At 46.5% G+C, this 22,636-nt stretch overlaps 1 protein-coding gene and 1 long non-coding RNA gene across 16 annotated transcripts in view; one reads left to right on the top strand and one right to left on the bottom strand.

The window, feature by feature from the left end:
* Mbnl2 (muscleblind-like splicing regulator 2) overlaps positions 1–22,636 on the bottom strand; it is a 157,694-nt gene that overhangs the window by 52,082 nt on the left and 82,976 nt on the right. For all 14 annotated transcript variants that reach the window (XM_063274619.1, XM_063274622.1, NM_001415043.1 and 11 more), the window contains exon 3: positions 1,771–1,935. In XM_063274619.1, coding sequence (XP_063130689.1) covers positions 1,771–1,935 — 165 coding nt within the window. The remainder of the gene's footprint in view (positions 1–1,770; positions 1,936–22,636) is intronic.
* LOC120097086 (uncharacterized) lies at positions 1,932–18,120 on the top strand. Of its 2 annotated transcripts, none has more exons than XR_005494306.2 (2): positions 1,932–7,705; positions 17,256–18,120. It is a non-coding gene; the product is annotated as an uncharacterized LOC120097086 (long non-coding RNA). The 2 variants fall into 2 exon arrangements; XR_010058077.1 differs by lacking the exon at positions 17,256–18,120 and adding an exon at positions 9,958–10,163.

Raw genomic sequence — 22,636 nt, 5'->3', positions numbered from 1 at the left:
GCCCATCCTCCCCTGCCCAACCCATCTCACGGAAACACAATAGAGAAAATGGAACTCACTAGTCTCTATCCCTTTTAATTTAGCTCTGCTCACTCACACAGACTTTTATTACAATGCAGACTGATTTTTATATAATAGCCTTTTGTGAAAATCTGCCCATTTGGCTTTTTTAGAAATTAGCTTGTTTTTGACAAATAATTCACATTGTAAATGAAACCCAGCAGAGTCAAATGCACATCTTTCTCCCCTCGGGCCTCAGTTCTAAAGCAATTTCTAGACCTTTAAGAGGTCGTCTCAAACACTGACATCAGGGAGAAGAGTCTTGCACAATACATATTCATACACTCGACTCCCTGGGGCATCGACTCTCTGGTTCTTGCTGCTACCACACCCTTTTCAGGCTTGGGAGAGACAGGAGATGAAGCGACCAGGCTATTTCCTGGTGTGCTGCTTGTTTGTGACATCCGTCCTTCCATAGCTGTCGCCCGCCTCCAGCTGGAGCACGCTGTGCAGAGCACCCAGGCTAATGATCTAGTTCAACTCATTAGCTATGTGATAGCAGAGAGCTCGTTTGTCTCCATGTTTCTCTTTCCTCTTTAAAATGATGCCAGCGAGCTATATAAAGTATCCACTATACTGCTACATACAGTATCCACTACACCACTACATACAGGATCCACTACACAGCTACATACAGTATCCACTACACCACTACATAAAGTATCCACTACACCGCTACATACAGTATCCACTACACCGCTACATACAGTATCCACTACACCGCTACATACAGTATCCACTACACGGCTACATACAGTATCCACTACACGGCTACATACAGTATCCACTACACGGCTACATACAGTATCCACTACACGGCTACATACAGTATCCACTACACGGCTACATACAGTATCCACTACACGGCTACATACAGTATCCACTACACGGCTACATACAGTATCCACTACACGGCTACATACAGTATCCACTACACGGCTACATACAGTATCCACTACACGGTTACATACAGTATCCACTACACGGCTACATACAGTATCCACTACACGGCTACATACAGTATCCACTACACCGCTACATAAAGTATCCACTACACGGCTACATACAGTATCCATGACACCGCTACATACAGGATCCACTACACGGCTACATACAGTATCCACTACACGGTTACATATAGTATCCACTACACGGCTACATACAGTATCCACTACACGGTTACATATAGTATCCACTACACGGCTACATACAGTATCCACTACACGGCTACATACAGTATCCACTACACCGCTACATAAAGTATCCACTACACGGCTACATACAGTATCCACGACACCACTACATACAGGATCCACTACACGGCTACATACAGTATCCACTATACCGCTAAACTTATTTTAGGTGTTACAACCTCTCCGCCCATAAGCACTGCCAACTCTAAATAAAATGTGGACCGATTCCCACATGAAGATGGCTTAGACCACAGATAAGAAAGTGCTAGTGTGGTCTACACTTCCCAGATATGGGTTAGAGGTCGTCCTTGTCCTATCGGCACACATATACCTTTCCATTTAAATTAAGAGAAACAAGCCATGAAAAACACAGTTTTCAGCATCCACTGAGCTTCAGAGCTAACTGCTCTAATCGTAACCATGATGCTAGAGTAAGTGGAGGTCACTTTCGGTCACCATGGCTCTGCCGTACCAACCCTGCTGTCATCCAGCCCACCCTTAGAAGAGGCACACTCACCACAGGGTGGAGCGGTGTTCCTGGAAACATGAATTGCATCTGCTGGGCAAGCATCGCTGCTGCAGTTTTTTGCTGGATCAAATTGTTCCTCCCATTGATTTCTAGCTGAGTTTTTAGGTGTGTTGGAGGATGAAGATATTTGCAGTTCTCTCTTGAACAGCGGCCCTGCAAAACGGACAATCTGGGATTAGGATTGCACTAGGGAGTCAGCGACTACATTGTCAACAACATTACTTTCTTTCCTTAGGTTCCAAGGCAAGGGCAGTGTGTGTGTGTGTGTGTGTGTGTGTGTGTGTGTGTGTGTGTGTGTGTGCGCGCGCGCTCGCTTGCGCATGCACGTGTACAATGCATGTGTGTATGTGCATATATGCATGTGTGCATGTATGAATATGTGTATGTGCATATATGCATGCATATACATGTGTGCATACATGTATGCATGTGTGTGCATACATGCATGTACATACATTTATGTGTGGATGTATGTATATGTGCATGTGCACGTGTGTGTTAACAGAGAATGAGTCAACTATTACATGATTATCCAGGTCCCTCCCCTTGTCTTTCCCCTCCCTCTCTTCCATCTTTCTTCTGTTAAACCTAGACAACTCATTTCAAAGAGGTGACAGCTGTGAGCAAGGAGGAAGGCCTCCGAAATCAGAAGCACACGCTGCTCTTGATCCACCAGTCTTTCAATCTGCTGCACACTGCTTTGCACAGGCTTGGAATGAGGATGGGGGTAAGAGTTTTACATGTGTGATCCAGACTGGCCAAAGACAAAGTTTGCAGCTGTCGAGGATGGGCAATGGGGACAGAATCCCTGGAACTGCTTACTGATACCCACCCAACTGATCACTCCTGTGAGCTGGGTAAGCACCCGCACGTTGACACATATACAAAGCTGCCACACTGTCCCTCACCCTTCCCCATGACAGGAGACTCTGACGTAAAGTCATAGTTGACAGTAAGGTGTGCTCATGGCTGTGTTAGCCTCCAGATATGGAAACAGGTAACATGGGAAAAAAACATTAGGTGATGAGTGTGTACAAACAGACCTGAATAGTCACTACGTCTGGAACTGCAAAACTCCAAAGTTTGCAAAACTGCCAATCATGTGAGAATTACACTTATGTGCGAGTTATGCAATTTCCAGGGAAAGAAGAGCAAACTGTGGTAGTTGGTTGGAATATCAACATTCCCTAAGGAATTAGTCTATCAGCAACCTGGCAAAAAGAATATGGGTTTGTTTATCAGATTACTATTTTTAAAAAAGAAATTAAAGCAACCATGGTGGACTGGAGGAATGAGTTTGTTTATAGCTATTCTGATGTATAACATCTGGAGTTCTCTGTTTCTACTAATTCCAGCTGTACTTTTGGCATCTCCAGCTTCTCCTCTAGTGAGGATCTCCCAAGATCCAGGCTCAGTCCTGGTGGTCTGTGCCATCAAACCGTGCCATCCTGAAGCTCAAGCAACCGGCTGCCTCACTGTCTTGGAGTAGACATGGAGAGGAATTGACTTCTCAGGAATCCTTGGCCTCAGCAATATCAGTTTCTCAGTCTCGAGTTCTTGTTGTGGCTTTCCTAGTCAGCTTCTAGATGCAGACAGACATCCCAAGGCTCCGCCAACTGTGCAGATATCAGGGTAGCTGGAGATGCCACCACCCCTATCCCCTCTGATGCTCAGCAAATCTGGGTTTGATTGTTTTCGACTTCCATTCTGAATCTTAGCTCTCATCAGTGCTTTGAGACTTCCCAGAGTCCCTCAATTTCTATGAATTTATTTCAGTCATCTCTTACTTTACACCTCTGTTTTTTTCTCTCTTGACAATCTTCCCCCTACCCCCACCCCCAGCCTCCTGGTTTGTTAAAATTTAATCTCCAGGAGAGCATTCAGACTGGTCCAGCTTCTTCATCTCAGCATGTGGTCAGCCAGTGAGTCAGCTGCCTTGATGTCATATGTCCAGATGAATTCTGTCATCTGTGAAGGAAGGCAGTGACAGGATCTGAAACAGAGCTACATCCTATCAGCCTGGGTGTAGAGGGATTAAACAAAAAATTTCTTGTATAAAAACTAAGGTGGCTTCGGTGATCTCAGTTCCAAGTCCCCAGGCATATACACTGCACTGGGCACCTGACACCAAAGAAACAGTGCAGACCATGCACATGTGAATCTGTGCACACAACCTAGGGCCGGGAAAAGCAGGAGGGAAGACGAAACCAGCAAAATGTCTACCATGCAGCAGGATGGTAGATGGCTTGCGGTACAATTATCAATTTGAGCGCTAATTTTCTAATTCGATGTTTTGTTACTACTCATACAGATTTTTCAATTGGCTGGAAAATATGGTTTTCTAGTTAACACTGCTATTCCTTCTTACAACTGAAACCCTTGGAGAACTATATTAACCATTTTCCTAGTGACAGAATGTGGTTTATAACATTAGATTCATCATTTATCAAAGGACTCTCTCTTTTCAAGAGAATTAATTCAATTTCCTACTGTCCTCTCTTCCACACTCTGAGTGCAGAATATTATTGATCTTCAATGTGCCAGGCAATTTATACGTGGTTATCTCATTTTCTCCTTACAACAGCAGTGATGACTCCTTCCTTCAGAGAAGACGGGATCTGAGGAATGAGGTAACACTTCCCAGACCATCTATGCTAAGGAGTGAGCTGTATTGTACACCCATGTCTCTCGAGTCAGTTCTACCATTTCTCTGAGATATTTATTAGCAATGGTTAAAATCCAGGACAGATAGAAATCTAGTGCTGTCCTTCAGAGAACAACAGGTGCAGAACAAAAGTTGAATACACAGGCATACATACATGCAAGAATGTGGGGCAGAGAGACAGTTATTCGCTCAGTCTAGGCTGGCCAGTGCGCAGGGGTCAGTAAACTCACAGGTTCTGGGCTCATAATTTAGCTCAGCCCTTCCCCACATGTATCAATTGGATTGACTGATGATTTTTCTTAATTTATACAATGAAAACAATGACCATGTCCTTCTCTTAGCACTGTCCTGTGGCTATATAAATTAAGACACAGATAAAGTTCACAGAGCTGTCTGGTATACAGGAAGTTCTGAGAAATGTAATGAGTATTAGAAAAAAGCATGTGTATATGGTATTTTGTTTAGAGTAAGTGTTAAGATCACAGATTCAGTACCATTCTCATTAGCTCTTTGCTTCTACGTGGGATAAGCTTTCGAATCAAAACAAGATAAAAACTAATTAATTGTTATTATTTATATACCACGTCTGGAGTTCTTTTCAGTTCAATAGAATGTTTTTACAACTGTCCCTAGATAAGCAGTGTGGACCCTAGCTCAGTCTGGCATCAGGGTTTTGAGGAATGTTGTCTGTGGATATCTCAGACATTCTAATCCAAGCTCTGCGAGACTCCAGGAAACAGAATCTCAGTAAGAGACCCTATAGGATTCCAAAATCCTAAAGGAAAAGCTACTGTCAAAATACAATGAGCTGTCTGATACACTAAACAATTTGTAGAAGAATTCTTGCGAAGGCCCATGATTTCTCAGGACATGCGTCCTTGCACAAACAAACGGCTGGTTATCAAAGCAGGTTGTCATAACTGACTGAGACGGGCAGCACAAAGATCCAAAAGCATCTCAGTAGACCACCATGAAGCAAAGCCAAGGCATCACAGACAACGTCTGCTGAGGTTAGCCAAGAAACAGACACAAAAACGTCTATTTTTCCCGGTGGCTGCTGGGGGTTATTTATTGTTTTCCTTCTTTTCAATGTCTCCTCTCTTTTGCTTCTTGGTAGAGACGTCTCTCAGGGGCTGCAGGAAGCAAGGCCCAGCCCTGGGAAAGCGGTGGGGGAATGGCGCACACCACACACCACTGAGGGCTCTTGGAGCTGGAAGCTGGAGGCCAGGCTGAGGCCCATGACGAGGACTGGAACTAAGGACTGATTTGGAGCCAGTAACTCTTTCACTTCTTGTGAGGGGGCCTGCCAGGTGCAGGGAGGGGAGACGGTGGTCAGGTTCCAGGCCAAGTCACGGATCCACTCAACTGATAATTACTACTAGATATTATGCCTAGTGCATGCCAAAGGTGAGCGAAAAACCACCACACACTGTCTCCCTTCATGAAGCCGGTGGGCTGGCGGTAAAGACGGTGCCGACCAAAATTTGTGTACTCCACATGATGAGACATGCTCTAGAGGCGATGCTGAGGAACAGTCAATGAGAGGGCCAGAAATGACAAGTGCTCTCTGAACTGAGGACTGAAAGGCCAAAGTGTGTGTGCGCTTCGTGTGCTGTGGGAGCCGCACATGGATGTTGACTGTAGGGTCAGTGCACACGGTATGCGGTTCTATGTGTGGCGTTTGGGATGCCCACGTGTATTGAGTATGTGTGTGCTGTGTTGCTCCGTGTGTTGGGGGAGGAATAAGATATTAGGACACCAGAGGAAGAAGCAGGTCCCATCTGAGAACTCGCACGCGGCTTCCCAAGCTGGAGCTCAGCGTGAGTGTGAGTTGGGGAGGTGAAGGAAGACGAAGCCGGAAGCAGTGGGCAGAAGGCAGATGTGGATGGAGGACATGGAGACTGCAGTTAGAGGACCCAGCCTTCACCGTCACTGAAGGTCTTTAAGCAAGAGACTAACACTGATTCATGTGACAGCCTGGTAGCCCTCACCTTCCAATGCCACATTTCTTTTGTCTGTAGGACTTGCTAGGAAGACCTAGCAGAACTCCGATTGGATCTCTGTGGCTCAGTCTATATGCCCAAGAAAAACTCCAGGAAGGTTTAGATTAGGGATGGTGGTTAGGATAAAGTCTGAATTTCAAGCAGAGCTGAATTTTATTAAAATAAGCAACCACGGTGGTCAGGTTTCAATAAGGAGAACCCGTGTCCCTCTCCAACAGGGTGAGTTAAGATACTCACTGAGTGCACCTTGTCTTTGCAGAGCAACAGACTTGAGCTATCAGAATCGAAGGGTCATTAAGTTATATGGCAGGGAATAGAAAAATTATAGCTTTGGCAAAGAAAAGACTACAGAATCAGGGTAGAGTAAGAAAGAGCATGATAGAAAAAGGCCTTTTCTTTACATTGCCTTTTTTTTAAAAAAAAAAAAAACAAGTAATTTTTAGAATCTTTTTCCAGGATGCTGCTAATTGAGAAAGCCAACTGGAATATGGAAGCAAGAAGGAAAACATCATCTAGGGAGTAAAGAATTGCCTCTGAAGACAGGCGCTTCTGTCCAAGGGAACTAGCAGACACTCTGTCACAGCCCTCTGTCTGTGTGTGCATCTGCAGTTTGAGCAGTAGCAGAAATGGTGACTTGACGAAGAATTCTCATTGTGTGTTTGTCTTGGCCATATGATGGGTCACAGCTTCTGAGAAGGTCCTTTGTGGGAGACAGGCTCCTGGTGGGCTCTAACCCCCAAAGCTACTCTTCTGAGCTCCACCGCACCTAGCCTTGTCTGGTCACTGAACTCTCAGGGTAGGGGCAGGCAGTGCATTAGACAACCATCAGGGCAGATGGTTTGTGCTCTCAGAGTGGCCTTTGGAGACATTCCTGCATCTAGAGCCCTGCTGCGGGCCATGGCAAGTGGTTCCTGGGAAGCTGAATGTCCTGGACCCAACCAATGGGCATGGGAGCCAGGGGAGTCTGTCAGATTCCTGGCATTCCACAAGCTTCCTGAAACCTGCAGTCAGGAAGTTCGCCCCCACCCAGAGTTACATTCCTGAGTTCCCTACGTGGCCTGGAGAAGTAATTTAAATGAAGGATTAGGAACCAGACCACTAGGTTTTCCAGTCCAGATCTCCTCTTGTTGCCAGGGGCACTTAGGAAGTGTGAAGTCCCATTGGCAAATGCAGATACAGTTGCTAAACTTCACAGCTTCCCAATAAAAACTCCGGGTTAATCCATAGGAAATGCTAGCGGAGTCCTCAGCACAAGGTAAGCACTATCTAAGCTTTCTTATAATAATTAGCATGGTTGTCACCATTAACCCCTTCTTTACTCCGAGGGTAAGGATACACATTTTAAAATGGCACTCGATTGCATTAGTAGTTTCTCTCGCAGCTGTGATTCTGTCTGGGCTGTGCACCAAGCTCTTTAACCCTTGTTACTCCTGTTCTCACACCCGGTGCCAACTTTGGATATTTATCTTTTCAAAGGGCCTTAGATCTGTCTCTCTTTAATATCTGTCTCCTCTGCTGAGACTTGCCAGGGCTGGTCCACACAGCGTGACTCACCCAGAGTTAAAGCAGTTAGTGTTACATTTGGAAATTCCTGATTGTGGCTTTCTCCCCAGACGGTCGTGGGAACTTCTACTTGTACCTTATAAAAGCCTGTGTCTTGTTTTTCCCATCTACGAAATGAGAGTAATTCTATTCTCCTGTGTCAATGTCTTCTGACAGTCCTTAGAGCCTTGGGGGCTGCAGAAGTTGCTCCAAAAATACACATAAAGGGCTGAGTAGTTTTTCCAAGTCTCTGTTCTCGAATCCTCCCAATCTGGTGGAAACAAGAAGCCACATAAACCAAGTTACAGTAAAAGGTGATTCTGGGGACGTCTGCTGGCCATGGTCCACAGATGTGCTGTGGATTACAGGAAGTCGGTCTTGCCAGGTGTGGGGGACATCAACAAAGGCTTGGGTTCAAACTGGTCAGAACTAGGAGGATTTCTTAAGTGCAGACCATATACACAGCTCAGAACTGAAAACCATCAACTGGTAGACCACCATCTTGATCCTTGTACCCGAAGCAGCTCAGCAGGTATTTTCTAGGAGGCTTGATGGCTAAGTGGACCAGATGTTCGAAGCCTCAATCCCCCTCCCATCCCCCACCCCCGTTGTTTCAAAATTTGTCAAGGTTTGTGAATCAGGGGCAGCGTGGGGTGGAAAACTGGCTGTGATTCAAAAGGGAAGCTGCTACATTTTTACCGGGTCATTATTACTTAGGGGTCAGAGTCAGGTAAGCCGGGTTGAATTTAACATTTGACTGGAACTCTTGCTAGTGAAAGTGTGGGGAATGGTTTGGTTATTTACATCAGAACTTAATTTATAACGTTAACCATGGCCCCAAATAGCTCTGCTCAAGGCAGCAGAGGCATAAGGCTCTTAGCCTTGTTTTGAATTTAAATAAACTAATTGAGCCACATGAGTTCTTGTATTATTAACTCCTGCCACACAACACAGCAGATAAAATACAAGCACACAGGGGGCTGCAACCAGAAAGACATTGGAGGCTTGGAAGTAAATGATAATCAGAGCTTCCATCGAAAGGGAAAATATTCCATGTTGCTGGGATGGTGCAGATCTAAAATAGGTCCTTTCTGCTCATTACTTGGTTCCACTTATAAGGCCAGTCATCTTTTATAGACCTTGTATGTACTAATTTTCAGGTAAAAAGCAAAGCTGTTATTCTCATTAAAGATGTTATCATCAAACGTCTGCAGGTGTCCTCTTTTGGGGCATGTTCGTCTTCCTCTGTCACTTCTCAGGTGTGGGAGAAAGAGGCAGGAAGCTCCCAGGAAGATTTGCAATGGAGGCTGATATATGAAGGGAAAACCACAAATGCTAGGGGGGGTCATTAGCAACTCCAATTGTGCCTCTACCAGTGACAGCACAGTTCCTCTAGCAGCAGAAGAGGAGCAGGACTGAGGACACATAGATGTGTGCACTTGCTGCCCTTGGGGACACATAGGTGTGTGCACCTGCACCCTTGGGGATACATAGGTGTGTGCACCTGCTGCCCTTGGGGACACATAGGTGTGTGCATTTGCACCCTTGGGGACACATAGGTGTGTGCACCTGCTGCCTCTGGGGACACATAGGTGTATGCACCTGCACCCTTGGGGACACATAGGTGTGTGCACCTGCTGCCCTTGGGGACACATAGGTGTGTGCACCTGCTGCCCTTGGGGACACATAGGTGTGTGCACCTGCACCCTTGGGGACACATAGGTGTATGCATCTGCACCCTTGGGAACACATAGGTGTGTGCATCTGCACCCTTGGGGACACATAGGTGTGTGCACCTGCACCCTTGGGGACACATAAGTGTGCGCATGTGCTGCCTTTTCTCCCCAGAAAAGCCACACAGCTGTCACTCTTGTCCTATACCAACTGTGGTATAAAGCCAGAGTGCTCTGCAGGGCTGGGGCACTAACCGGGGAGAGGTGACTGACATTGCTGTTTCCTCTGCAGCTGCATTTAGGGCAGATATCTGCACCAGAGGGCTGGGAAGATGGGGCTGCCTCTCCCAGGTGTGCTCTTCAGGCAGACCGTGGTCGATTCACTGAATGCCAAGGAACTATTCGCCTCTTCGGAGACTGGTGGTGTTGGCACATGCCTTTATGTTTGTGACAATTTCATTAAATGAATAAAAATAATAAATGGAGAAGAAAGAAGAAGAGTCAAATGCTTGTGTTTGCCATCTCAAAGCCTATGTGGGCATAGGTTCTTGAAATGAATTGTGATTGCCTGGCAGCCTTGGTCTCCACACTGCAGTGCCTCCTGGTGGGGAAGAGTGTTTATGGTTGTCTTGACTGTTGAGCTTGCTCCTCCTCCTCCTCCTGCTGAGGCTCCTGCTGCTTCTCCTCCTGCTCCTCCTCCTCCTGCTCCTCCTCCTCCTGCTGCGGCTCCTGCTGCTTCTCCTGCTCCTCCTCCTCCTCCTGATCCTCCTCCTCCTCCTGCTCCTCCTCCTCCTCCTGCTCCCCCTGCTCCTCCTCCTCCTCCTGCTCCCCCTGCTCCTCCTCCTCCTCTTATGTTAGAACTGAAAACCTGTCAGTCTGGAGAAATCAGTGAAACCAAAAATAACCTGAGTTCTCTGGAGGTCCAGGGAAGCAAATTTCTGGGCAACAATTACCTTGTTTGAAAATTCTTCCACTTCTATTTTTCCCACTAAAATATACGTGACTTCTGAGTCACACTGGGTGTTTGTTAGTGCAGACCGTGATACACTTCAACCTAGCAAGAAACCTGTCTCGTAGTGACCCGTCTAGTAGCGACTCGCATTTTTTTCTGACACAGTGTTCACCAATGTGTGCAGTGCCAGGGGTGAAGACGGTGAAATGCTCGCAGCGCGGCTCGGGGATCTTGCTGTAGGGAGGGGAAGCCTCTTTTGCCCCTCATTTGCAGAGCCCACAGCACTGACCCCCTCTGCTCACTGCATGCAGTGAAGGTCACCAATGGCCTTCCTTCCCCCTTCCCAGGAGAATGTGCTAACCCTCTATGCCACACTCTATGTCATGAAATGGTAATTAAGATTCAGAGTGTTGGGGCTGGGGATTTAGCTCAGTGGTAGAGCGCTTACCTAGGAAGCGCAAGGCCCTGGGTTCGGTCCCCAGCTCCGAAAAAAAGAACCAAAAAAAAAAAAAAGATTCAGAGTGTTAAAAAGCTGGGCACAATGGCACACACACTCGTAATCCCAGTGCTGGGGACATGGAGACAGATGAGTGGACCCTGGGGGCCCCATGGCTAGCCAGCCTAGGCTGCCTGGAGAGTTCCTGACCCATAAGACACGCTATATTGAAATACAAGGCAGCTGACAGCTGACGTTTCCTCTGGACTCCACATGTGCACAGACACATGAACACACACGAGCATTTGTATACACACAAGCACACAAGCATGCATGCACAAAAGGTTCAAGATGGTGAGGATCAGGGTGGGTTAAATACCAAGTGCCACTCACACACACTTCCGGGACTTTGCCAGCCTCGGTAGAAGGGGCTGGATATTACATTACGTCTTAGGTTATCTAGTTAAGGGTACAGGGTCCTGATAGGAGGCAAGAAGTGGTCATTCAGAGAATAAATGTTTAGTTAATGCTGGCCGCCATTTTATCACCAATTACTACCAATTCCAGAGGTTGGTCATTCTCCAAGGATGCACTGTGTATACAGAGGTAACCACACCACACAACCCCGGCTACTGCAGTGGTTTTCAGACTGAACTACTGTCCAGTCAATCACCTGCCTCAGGGTAAGGGGAGGATATTTCTGGAACTCATACCCAGACAGACAGCCTTAAAGACTGACATTTAGCACGGGTGTGTCTGTGCCACTTATTAAAACACAGAAAATACAGTTCTAGACAGAAAAACAGCCACATTCCCAAGCCTGGTGTTGTCGAGTATCTTTGCCACTTTTCTGTCCACACCCATGCCACCCTCAAATTTTGGTACTGATAGCCATTGCAGGATCTCAGCCATCAAATCCTTAAATCCACCCTAGCACGGAGCCTCCAATATGGAGTGTCCTTGCATTCAGATTGGCTGGTATCCAATAGATGGGTATGTAAGGCAAACTGAATATCACATGTTTGTGATAAAGTCACACGGCATGGCTGTTCAGAGGTGGGGACGCTTTCAGGAAGGGCAAGGGAGAGGCTTGGGCATCATATAGATAGTGCTAAGGGAAAGGGTGGGCTGCTGAGGGGGAGGAAGGTGTGGGGAGAAGGGAGGAATACTGGAAAATAAGGAAGCAGGGAGACCTTTTAACAGTGTATTCATGCTGAATCGCAGAAGAAAAAAAACATCTTCTCAGGTTGCTTCGGACCCGTCCGTGGTTTGGGAATGACCTACAGATCCAGTGCAGTAGAAGGGGCCTGCACTCTGTTTAGAAAAGCCCGGCTGGGTAGGCGCTTGTGCTGGAGCACAGGCTGGAGCACTGTCTGGAGAAGAGGCATAGCAGTTACAGGGCACATGGGGTCGGGGGTTAGTGGCGTCTCCATCCCTTTACCCATCCTTTACCACGGCTTCTGGGCATCTGTTTTATATACCAGAAGCTGAGGTGGAACGGCACACAGGACGGGACGCTGTGGCCTTGTCCTTGACGGAAATAGCAAGGAGTTATGTAATAGTGCACCTATCACGTAGCAGGCAGTTTCTAAGCACTTTTCAAAGATCGTTCCTACTTAATCCTTACTACAAGGTCTTAAAGAGGTGCTGCTAATGCCCTGTTTTATGGGACGGAACAGAGGCACGGCGAGGTGGGGTAACAGCTCCCAAGGCCATGCATCTGACAAGCAGCAGACCTGGGCTTCTGTCCAGGCAGACTGGCCTTGGATCCCTGCCGTCAACCCCTCTGCAGAATCAGCCTTCTGCAGAGCCATTTTAAAGAGATTCACAGTCAGACAACCACACCATACTTTGCAGAACAGTCTTTGCACATGATTATACCATGATTACAGCTTGCTGCGACTGTTGCCCCGACTTAAGGAAGGAAGGGCTTCTGAGAGATTTCAAGGACTTTCCAAGGTCATGTCAGAGTCAAACAAGGGTGTGTTTTGATCCCCCCCCCCATTACTAAACCATGAACCCTCTCCACAGCCTCTTGGGGGACGGTGGAAGAGGTTCCAGAGTCATAGATTTTTGGCTCCACAACCGGAAGTTAGTTTAAGAGGACATGACCTGGTGTTATTATGAACTTTTGGGTGGGCATAATACTGGGTGAGCAACGTTCTACATTGAATTGTCTTTCCAAGAAAAAGATATACTGAAGTCCTAATACTTACTATCTCTAAGCGACAGTGACCTTAACTGGAGATCACCTAGGACTAAATGGACAGCAGGTCCTTGGGTGATCTGGTCTGTCATGACTGCTTACTGCACGAGCTTACTTGCTTACTTGCTTGCTTATTTATTTATTTATTTATTATTTATTTAATATTTTCATTTACATTTCAAGTGTTTCCCCCTTTCCTGGTTTCCCCTCTGGGAACTCACTATCCCATCCTCCCCCTGCTTCTATGAGGATGCTCCCCTACCCACCCTCCCACCCACTCCCTTCAGCCTCCCTACCCTGGCATTTCCCTACACTGGGGCATCGAGCCTTCACAGGACCAAGGGCCTCTCCTCCCACTGATGCCAGACAAGGCCATCCTCTGCTACATATGTGGCTGGTGCCGTGGGTCCCTCCATGTGTACTCTTTGGATGGTGGTTTAGTCCCTGGGATTTCTGGGGGGTCTGGTTGTTTGATATTGTTGTTCTTCCTGTGGGTTGCAAACCTCTCCAGCTCCTTCAGTCCTTGCCCTAACTCCTCCATTGGGGACCCAGTGCTCAGTTCGATGATTGGCTGTGAGCATCTGCCTCTGTACTTGTCAGACTCTGGCAGAGGCTCTCAGGAGACAGCTATATCAGGCCCCTATCAGCAAGCACTTCTTGGAATCCACAATATTGTCTGGGTTTGGTGTCTGTAGATAGGATGGATCCCCAGGTATGGCAGTCTCTAGATGGCCTTTCCTTCCGTCTATGCTCCACTCTTTGTCCCTGTATTTCTTCCCTTGAGTATTTTCCCCCTTCTAAGAAGGCCTGAAGCATCCACACTTTGCTCTTCCTTCTCTTTGAGCTTCATGTGGTCTGTGAATTTTATCTTGGGTATTCTGAGCTTTTGGGATAATATCCATTTATCAGTGAGTGCATACTGTGTGTGTTCTTTTAAGATGGGTTACCTCACCCAAGATGGTGTTTTCTAATTCCATCCATTTGCCTAAGAAGATTCCACCTCACACCAGTCAGAAGGGCTAAGATCAAAAACTCAGGTGACAGCAGATGCTGGCAAAGATGTAGAGAAAGAGGAACACTCCTCCATTGTTGGTGGGATTGCAAGCTGGTACAACCACTGTGGAAATCAGTCTGGAGGTTCCTCAGAAAATTGGACATAGTTCTACCAAAGACCCAGCTATACCACTCCTGGGCATACACCCAAAAGATGCTTCAACATATAACAATGACACATGCTCCAGTATGTTCATAGCAGCCTTATTTATAATAGCCAGAAGCTAGAAAGAACCCAGATGTCCTTCAACAGAGGAATGGATACAGAAAATGTGGTACATCTACACAATGGATACTACTCGGCTATTGAAAACAATGACTACATGAAATTCTCAGGCTCCTTTATTTTTTAATTTACAGGGGTTTTTTTTGCACTAGTAAGAATTGTGCTTGCATATACTAGGCAAGTCTAGTGTTTCACCATCAAGCTGCATCCTCCCAGACCTCACCCTACTTTGTAAAAGAAAGAAAAAAAAAAAGCAAGCATGAGAAAAGATCTCACCAAGTTGTCTGTCTGCCCGGTAGGCATTGAATTTGTGATCCTACTACCTCTGATTCCAGCTACTTGTCAAACAGGAGATCCTTACAGAGGAAACGTGATGAGGGACAGGAAGGAGATGGTAACTCTAAGACAGGGGACATCTGAGGTCCCCAGATAGACGAGAGGCAGGAAAGTGATTCTTCCTAGAGTGTTAGGGACCATGGTTTTGCTGACCTTTACTGTGGACTCCAGAGTGGACTTCTATTGCCCTAAACCACCCTGTCTTCAGTCCTTGTTACAGCAGCCTGAGAATCTAAGGACCTCTAAGAAACATACACATTTTTTTTCTGGGAATGGAGATCCCATCACTACAGTGGCTCTGCAGACAGACTCGTTTCTTTAATTAACGTGGGTAACGTGATCACCTTGCTTGTTTAGAAACAAATGACCACTGTTTGTAAATCTTTACCAAGCACAATGATTTTTTTTTCTATCACAGAACCCAGTCCGTCTAAAAGCTACCCAACTTTCTGTATGGAAAATCTAATAGGAGAGATTTTATTTTAGGAACAGACAGAAATGTTTCACCGAGGAGCTCATTAGTAATTCAGGAAGGCCTACGGAGTCTCTGAAGATCTGCTCTCCAAGAGAAATGTTGGGATAATTCTTAAATTCTGATTACAGACAGTGACTTGATAAAAAATGGTCCTTGGTATTAAAATTGCATGGGGGGGAGGGAGCCCTCCAGTAAAAAGGAAAGGAAAGCGAACAGATAAATTTGGGCCAAATTCTGCAGTTGCTGTGCACAGGGAGCCAGGCATTTGTACAAACCCATCCTTGAGGCGTGGCCACCTGCAAGGGAGGTTTGGAACAGAGTGACAGCAGTAGAACAGGTAGGCACCGCCTACTGCTATGGTTGCCTAACTCATTGATTTCTCCTTATCTGGGCCTCAACTATGTCCAAGTTTCCAGGACAGCATGACCCAGAAGTGACCCTGCACCTCTGTCCTGGATGTGCTGCCTTGGTCCCCAGTGTTGAACACCACAGGGCTCTTTTCATAGCCTCACAATCCCACCTCCCTTCAGCCATGTTTAAGTTCTGGAGAGCAGAAACCTCACCTCTGAATGTTCCACTTGGCTTCTTCTGTTTTTCCTATTAGGTGAGGGGAACTTGCTTACCACAGAAGGCCCTGGTCACACACTAGGCTTTCTTTCTCAAAGTCCATCTAGACTCCTCTTGCTGTGGCCTGTCTGGACACAGCCCCTGGGACAGTTTCTCAGACCTCTTGCTCTGGGGTGGACTGGGACAACTGTGTTCATCACACATCAGCATGTGTGAGCTGGCTCATCTTCGGTCCATGACAGAACTAACTCCTGATGAAACCCAAACAAACATCAAGCAACTCATCACCTCTCCAGACTTCTGGGTAAACAGAAGTCAGTCTTCTTATTGAACTCTGAAGGTGGCCCATCCACTGTCAACAGTTGGATGCTTGATTGAAACAGTCTGGAAATTGCCTGTCAAATTGGTTTATTTGCAAACTCAACTAGAGCTATCATTAAAGAGAATAATACTGAAAAGGAGCATCACACATACATAATACACATACACACACGCGTGTGTACATGGTAGTAATACTTGATATAACATATCATTGACTGAATATACACTATTTTGTTATTAATCATTAAATCATTCTCTGCAGCTGCATGCTAGAAATTATGTTGAATGTTTTGCTTAGTAGTAAAAGATGGAGACGCATCCACTTGAAAGATGGCAGGACAAGGTCCTGCACAGACCACACCCTTATTGAAAACAAATAGCAAGAGGCAAAGGCAAGATGTGAACACAGCACAGTGACCCCAGAGTCCCTGCTCTTGGTTACTGGCCTTTCACGTGTCCATATCATCATCAGAAACAACACTGATTCAAACGCTGCAACGTGCCAAGCACAGTGCTAAGTGCTTTACAGAAACGGCCGGAGGTTCACAGGAAGCCTGTGTGGTGAGGCTTAGTTTTCAGTGTCAAGTACAGGAGCCAAGATGCATGGAGGTTAACTTGCCCAATGTCACACACTGTCCCAGATCTGATCCAACCCACCTAGCTTGAGCATCTGCTCTGAATAGCCACCATTGGCTTCTGCCATGTGTCCGGAACCATGCTAGACCCAAGGACAGACACCAGTGAGGAACAAGATGCTCTACCTACAAGGAACTCTAGATGCACAGACCTGCAATCTATAGATGTGGGGACAGAAAGGAAGGACAATGTAATGATAAGTTATGTGAGTCTAATATTGGCTGGAGGGACCCGTGTAATATATCATAAATCACGAGTCTTTACAAACTCAATTAAAGTGATGGAGTACATTTTATAAGTCTGGTTGGATTTTAATACATCAACCTACTCATCAGAGAGAACGACCCTAACAGATTGTTCTGCCTTTTTTTCTTTTTTACAGGAGCTGAAGGTGCTGTTAACAGGGCCTGTCCTGTCCCATTAGGCAAAACTGAAGCCCTGGATGTCAGGCATGCAAACCTGGAGTAATTGCCTAAAATACTAGTTCTTCTTACACTTATACCTTTTAGACATCCATCCGTGTTTTCTTTACTAATGACCAACACCTAGAAGGAGGTGTCTCTTGATGAGTGCGGGGTGACAGTCTCCTCTCCCTTCTCCCATTTTGAACTGTCTGCCAAAGTCTAGCTCAGCTGACCTGTGTCTGCTTGACTGTCTCCCAACCCAATCCCCTAGGGTTCTTGAGACGACAGCTTGTGTTTCTGTGCACTTCTCACTTTGCGTGTCTGGATGGCACTTGACTGATGGTGGCCAGTGTTGACGAAGGCACCATCAGTGTTTATGCCAGATTCCACCTTGGATGTACTCTTTAAGCTCCTTGCAAGCGGAAACTCACTCAAACTTCCACGGACAGACAACAGCAAGGAACGCACGGCCCCAACGAATCCTGAGTCTGTGTCTGCTGAATAGGTGACTTTTGAAAGACAGATTTCCCAAGGAGAGAGCCTTGTAAACTCTGGGGAAAGAGTGAGGTGAACGGATGAACTTGAAGGCTATGACTGCACTTGGCAGCCCTTGTATTGTGTATAGGAAGATCTGTCCTCATTAAACCAAAGATACTATTGCCAAAAGGTTATTCTTTTTTTTTTTTTAAAGAGTCAGTGGATTCCCCAAGTGAAACTGCCAACAAAGATGGAGCTTCCCAGTTTACCAACAATGTAGCCATCTACAAATGAATACAATGGCTTTTAATATGTGCATGAGTTTCACTTTAATAAAGGCTTCCTCTATGTCCAGTGTTTTACATACATTGCTTCTGTTTCTTAAAACAACCTTGGGACCCTGTCTTCCCATCTCTGTTCTGAATGTGCAGTAAGCCATTGTTGGGAGGAAGCTGGCCTAAGGTGAATAGCTGTGGGTGAGAGTAAGGACTCTGATTCTGTTCTCTACAAAACCAAGGGCAAAAACTTCCTCAGGCCCTGTCTCCACCCTCCACCCTATTCCCTCCTATCTGAAAGCCTCTGGATATTAGCGCTTGAGCCCTGCTGTTCACGCTGCTGATTGTTTCTGTTAAGGAAATTGGGACAGCAAGATGATTCGAAGTATGCTAACAGTCCACCCATCCATCTATCTGTCCATCCATCCACCCACTCATCCAGTACCCATCTATCTAACTATTCATCTGTCTATCTGTCCACTCACCTATCCACCCATCCATTCTCTCATTCACCCATCCACTCACCCATCCACTCACCCGTCCATCCATCCATCCACCCACCCACCCATTCACTCACTCACCCATCCATCCATTCATCCACTGCATGTTTGACTGTGTTCTGTGGCAGGCACTGTTATCAGCATCAGAGAGAAAGCAGTAACGAAACAACGCAAGAGTCTTCGTGAAACTTACATTTTAAAACAGGAAGATGGACGATGAACAAGATCGATTAATAAAGTAAACAATGAGGGGCCAGCAAAATGCTCGTTGCACAAGCTTGAGTGCCTGAGTTTGGATCCTAGCACCTGTGTACAAGGTTGAGTGTGGTAGTGCACGACTGTTAACCTAGTGCTGGGGAGGCGGAGGCAGTGGACCCCTGAGGCTTTCAGGCTACTCAGTCTAGCAGAATTCGTGAACCCAAGCTCTGAGAAATATTCTGTCCCAACAATAAGGTAGAAAATAATTAAGGAGGCATCCCATGCTCTCTCCTCTGGACTCTGCATCCATTTCTGAATGGATGTTCACCCGTACACACATGAATACACACACACACACACACACACACACACACACACACACGCACGCACACGGCAAGTATGACGGTGGTAAGTACTGAGAAGGAAACGCAACGTGAGAGGACTAAAAGGGTTGAATGGAGATTGTTTCGCTTTAGGACACTGTGACCAGGGAAGATCTCAATGTGAAGAGGCTGTGTGAGAGGTCCAGGAGGCAGGGCCCCAGTGTTCTTGGAATGGCCGCCAGGGTGCATCACAGGGCTGATGCCTGAGGAGAGAGAAGAGTCAGGTGCACAGAGGGTGTGGTTCACCCGTCGTCAGGGGGTCTTGGCTTTCACTCTGGTGAGATGCAAAATCAATGGAGGGTTAATGCACTCCACTGAATGACAGAGAGGCTTCCATGTCCCTCACATATTTTTTAAAACGTATTAGCAACTTTAATAAATTATGAGGAAGTGCATTATGTCAAACTTGCGATCGCTAAATACTGCTGATCTCATGCAGAACTCCATTTAGCACTGCCCTTGTGGTGGAAGAGCGGGTCACAGCTGAGAGAGTCTGGAGGGCTTAAATACAAGGAGCTCAGAGGCAGTGGGCTTCCTGTTTCCAGGATGCCAGCCCTCAGGCCCCACTGTGTCCCCTCATGGAGAGGAGCAGCCTTCCCAGAAGTCTCATCTCAGCCTTAAGATACAAGCGTCTGGGAAATGACCAGGTCACTGCCACAGCCACCATTGGGAGCTGCACGGTGGAGACTCACCCATCCATTCGTGTGACAGTCTCGGCTTCTCTATGACAGAGCAGAGGAGAGCCCTGGGCAGGTCACCACCACCACTGCCATCCCAACTTGAAGCTCACTCACTGGAGAGGGTAGCCCCCCAGCTCCCACCACTCAATCTCATTCTTCTGCTGAACATTTGTTCCTTTCTTCTCTTTCACTCTAGGTTCCTTGCCTTTAACACCCTAGGCTGCTGAAGACGACCCTGAGCTTCAGATCCTCCGGCCTCTACCCCCTTCCCCATGCAAGGATAAACAACTGCGTAGGCCACACCCTGGTTGTATGTGGCTCTGGGGATGGAACCCAGAGCTTTGTGCGTGCAAGGCAAACATTCTCCGGAACCGCCCCGAGTTCCTTTGTCTTTTCAGCTTCGGCCATCTCCATTATCTGATTATCATTTCAGTGTTTTTCTGCTCTGTCCCCCAGGCAGAGGCAAATGAACCCCAAGGGGACAAAAATGGGTAGGAAAGAAACGCAGGGCCACCGCACACGCTGCCGCCGTCCTCAGACTGGTAACTCAGCTTCTGTTTTTAAATTCTCAGCTAATGCATGGGATGAACCCGGCAAGTACAAGGCTGAGAAAGAGCCATTGCTCCTGAAAGGTGGGCAGGACTAGGAGGTCCCCTTTCAAGTCCAAAGTCCTGAGGCACCGGCATTTACATCACTCTGCCTCGTGTAAGTGTAGCTTCTCCTGGGAATTTCTAGGCCTGGCTTCTTTCTGCGCTTCTGGTTATTCCTCCCACTGAGCACCGTGCTCCATTGGACAGCAGTTCCCACCAGGTCTACCCGGTCACCCATGCCACCAACGATCAGCCGTAAACAAAAACCTGTTCGCAAAGACCCATGTGACAGTTTCCAGAGTTATAAATCCTACCGTGAGATACACGGAATGCTGACACAAGTGTTAGTAACTATTGTGGTTTGAACCGGTACGGTCCCTACAGACTCGTGTGCTTGAATGCCTGGCTGTGAGGAGTGAGAAAATGGTGAGGAGGCGTAGTCTTACTGGAGTAGGTGCGATCTTGTCGGAGGAAGTGTGTCGCAGTGGGGTTGGGATTAGAGATCTTCTATGCTCAAGATACGTCCCGTGTGGTACACAGTCTCCTCCTGCTGCCTGCAGACCAAGAAGTAGGACTTTTGGCTCCTCCAGCACCAGGCTCGCCTGCATGCTACCGTGTTCCCGCCATGACAAGAATGGACTGAACCTCTGAACCTGTAAGCCAGCCCTAATTAAATGTCCTCCTTTATTTTTTTTATTATTCATTCATTTATTTATTATATACAAGTACACTGTAGCTGTCTTCAGACACACCAGAGGAGGGCATCAGATCTCATTGCAGATGGCTATGAGCCACCATGTGGCTGCTGGGATTTGAACTCAGGACCTCTGGAAGAGCAGTCAGTGCTCTTAACCACTGAGCCATCTCTCCAGCCCAATGTCTTCCTTTGTAAGGAAGGGTTGCCATGGTCATGGTGTCTCTTCTTCACAGCAATGAATCTCTAACTAAGACTATCATTAATTGTATGGACAGAGATTTCTAGAAGGTTTTTTCCCTTCTAGAGATGGTGAAAGCACAAGGCAGGAATTCAGAGGGAGAAAAAAAAATCAATTTTTAAAGAGAAATTTCAAAATTCCAAAAACAAACCAACAAACAAAAAAATTAATGTCAAAAATGGAATGTTAGTTGTGAGCTCCCTACTGATATTTGAATTCTAAACTCATGGGCTATGGTCAGAACAAACCACACATCATTCAGACGGCGTGAGACATTGCAAGGGTCTCCCTCGGTGGACTCGTTTCTCATTGGCGTTTCGTATTTGCTCTGGACCATGGTTTTGTTGCAATGCGACCAACTCAGTAAGTATTGAGAATGCCACACAAACAGACCTGTCAGTCGCCAGCCCCCAGTGAATGACTGCAGGGAAGAAGAAAACAGCAGAGTCCTAGACTCAAGGAGCCCATGAAGTTAGCGAAAGACTCAGAAGTGCTGAAAGTAGACGAGAAACGCCTTTGTTTTGATCCTGAGAGAATACTGGATTTTTTTTAAATGTCTTTTTATTCAGCGGTTGAAGTGATCTCCCCCTCCCCCATTCTATTATTGTGTGTGGCAGTGATCTGATTTCACGTGCGTGGAAGGACTCTGCCCATGTCTGGGACAGCTTTTAACAAGAATCCCAGAACTTTCCCTTTATGTGCCATTTCTTTTCAGGCTGTTGCCTAGGCTAAGTCTTTTCTAGAATGTTCTTACATGCCATGGGGATTAGGAAATGCAAAAAGTTACAGTGCTCCGGCCCAACACTAGGCATGAATAATTGGTCGTAACTGTTTGTAGTCTAATGGGTAGAAGGAATAGAAAGACGGTTTCCCTACTTCAGAGAAACACAGCCACACAGAAAGAGGTGAATGGGGAGATTAGCCACGAGGAGAACTGGTATCTGGCAGTTCCTCTGAAAAGCCTGAGCCCAGGTGTTGGGGCTCAGAAACAAGTTAAGGCCAGGGACCACTGGACCCTCCCCATGCTTACTTCAACAGCTCCAATGACCTCAGGATCAAACACTAGGCCCCCAGCATGGCTGCCATTTATCCCCATGATTTTGGGTTGTAGAGAAGACATTTCTAAAAACTCAAAGCTATTTCAAGAAATTCAATAACAGCACTTTGCAGGTAACATAATTTCAGTTTCCTGTTTGTTTTCTTTGTTTTTAATTAAAACATAATTCGGTAAAGCATTACTTAAACGTAAAGCTTAAATATGTGAGCAGGTTCATTTTCTTACATTTAACTTCAGACATTACAAAACAGGGAAGTAAGATAT

The sequence above is a fragment of the Rattus norvegicus genome, chromosome 15 (assembly GCF_036323735.1).
Source record: "Rattus norvegicus strain BN/NHsdMcwi chromosome 15, GRCr8, whole genome shotgun sequence".
Lineage (NCBI taxonomy): Eukaryota > Metazoa > Chordata > Mammalia > Rodentia > Muridae > Rattus > Rattus norvegicus.
This window is presented reverse-complemented; position numbering and strand designations above follow the sequence as displayed.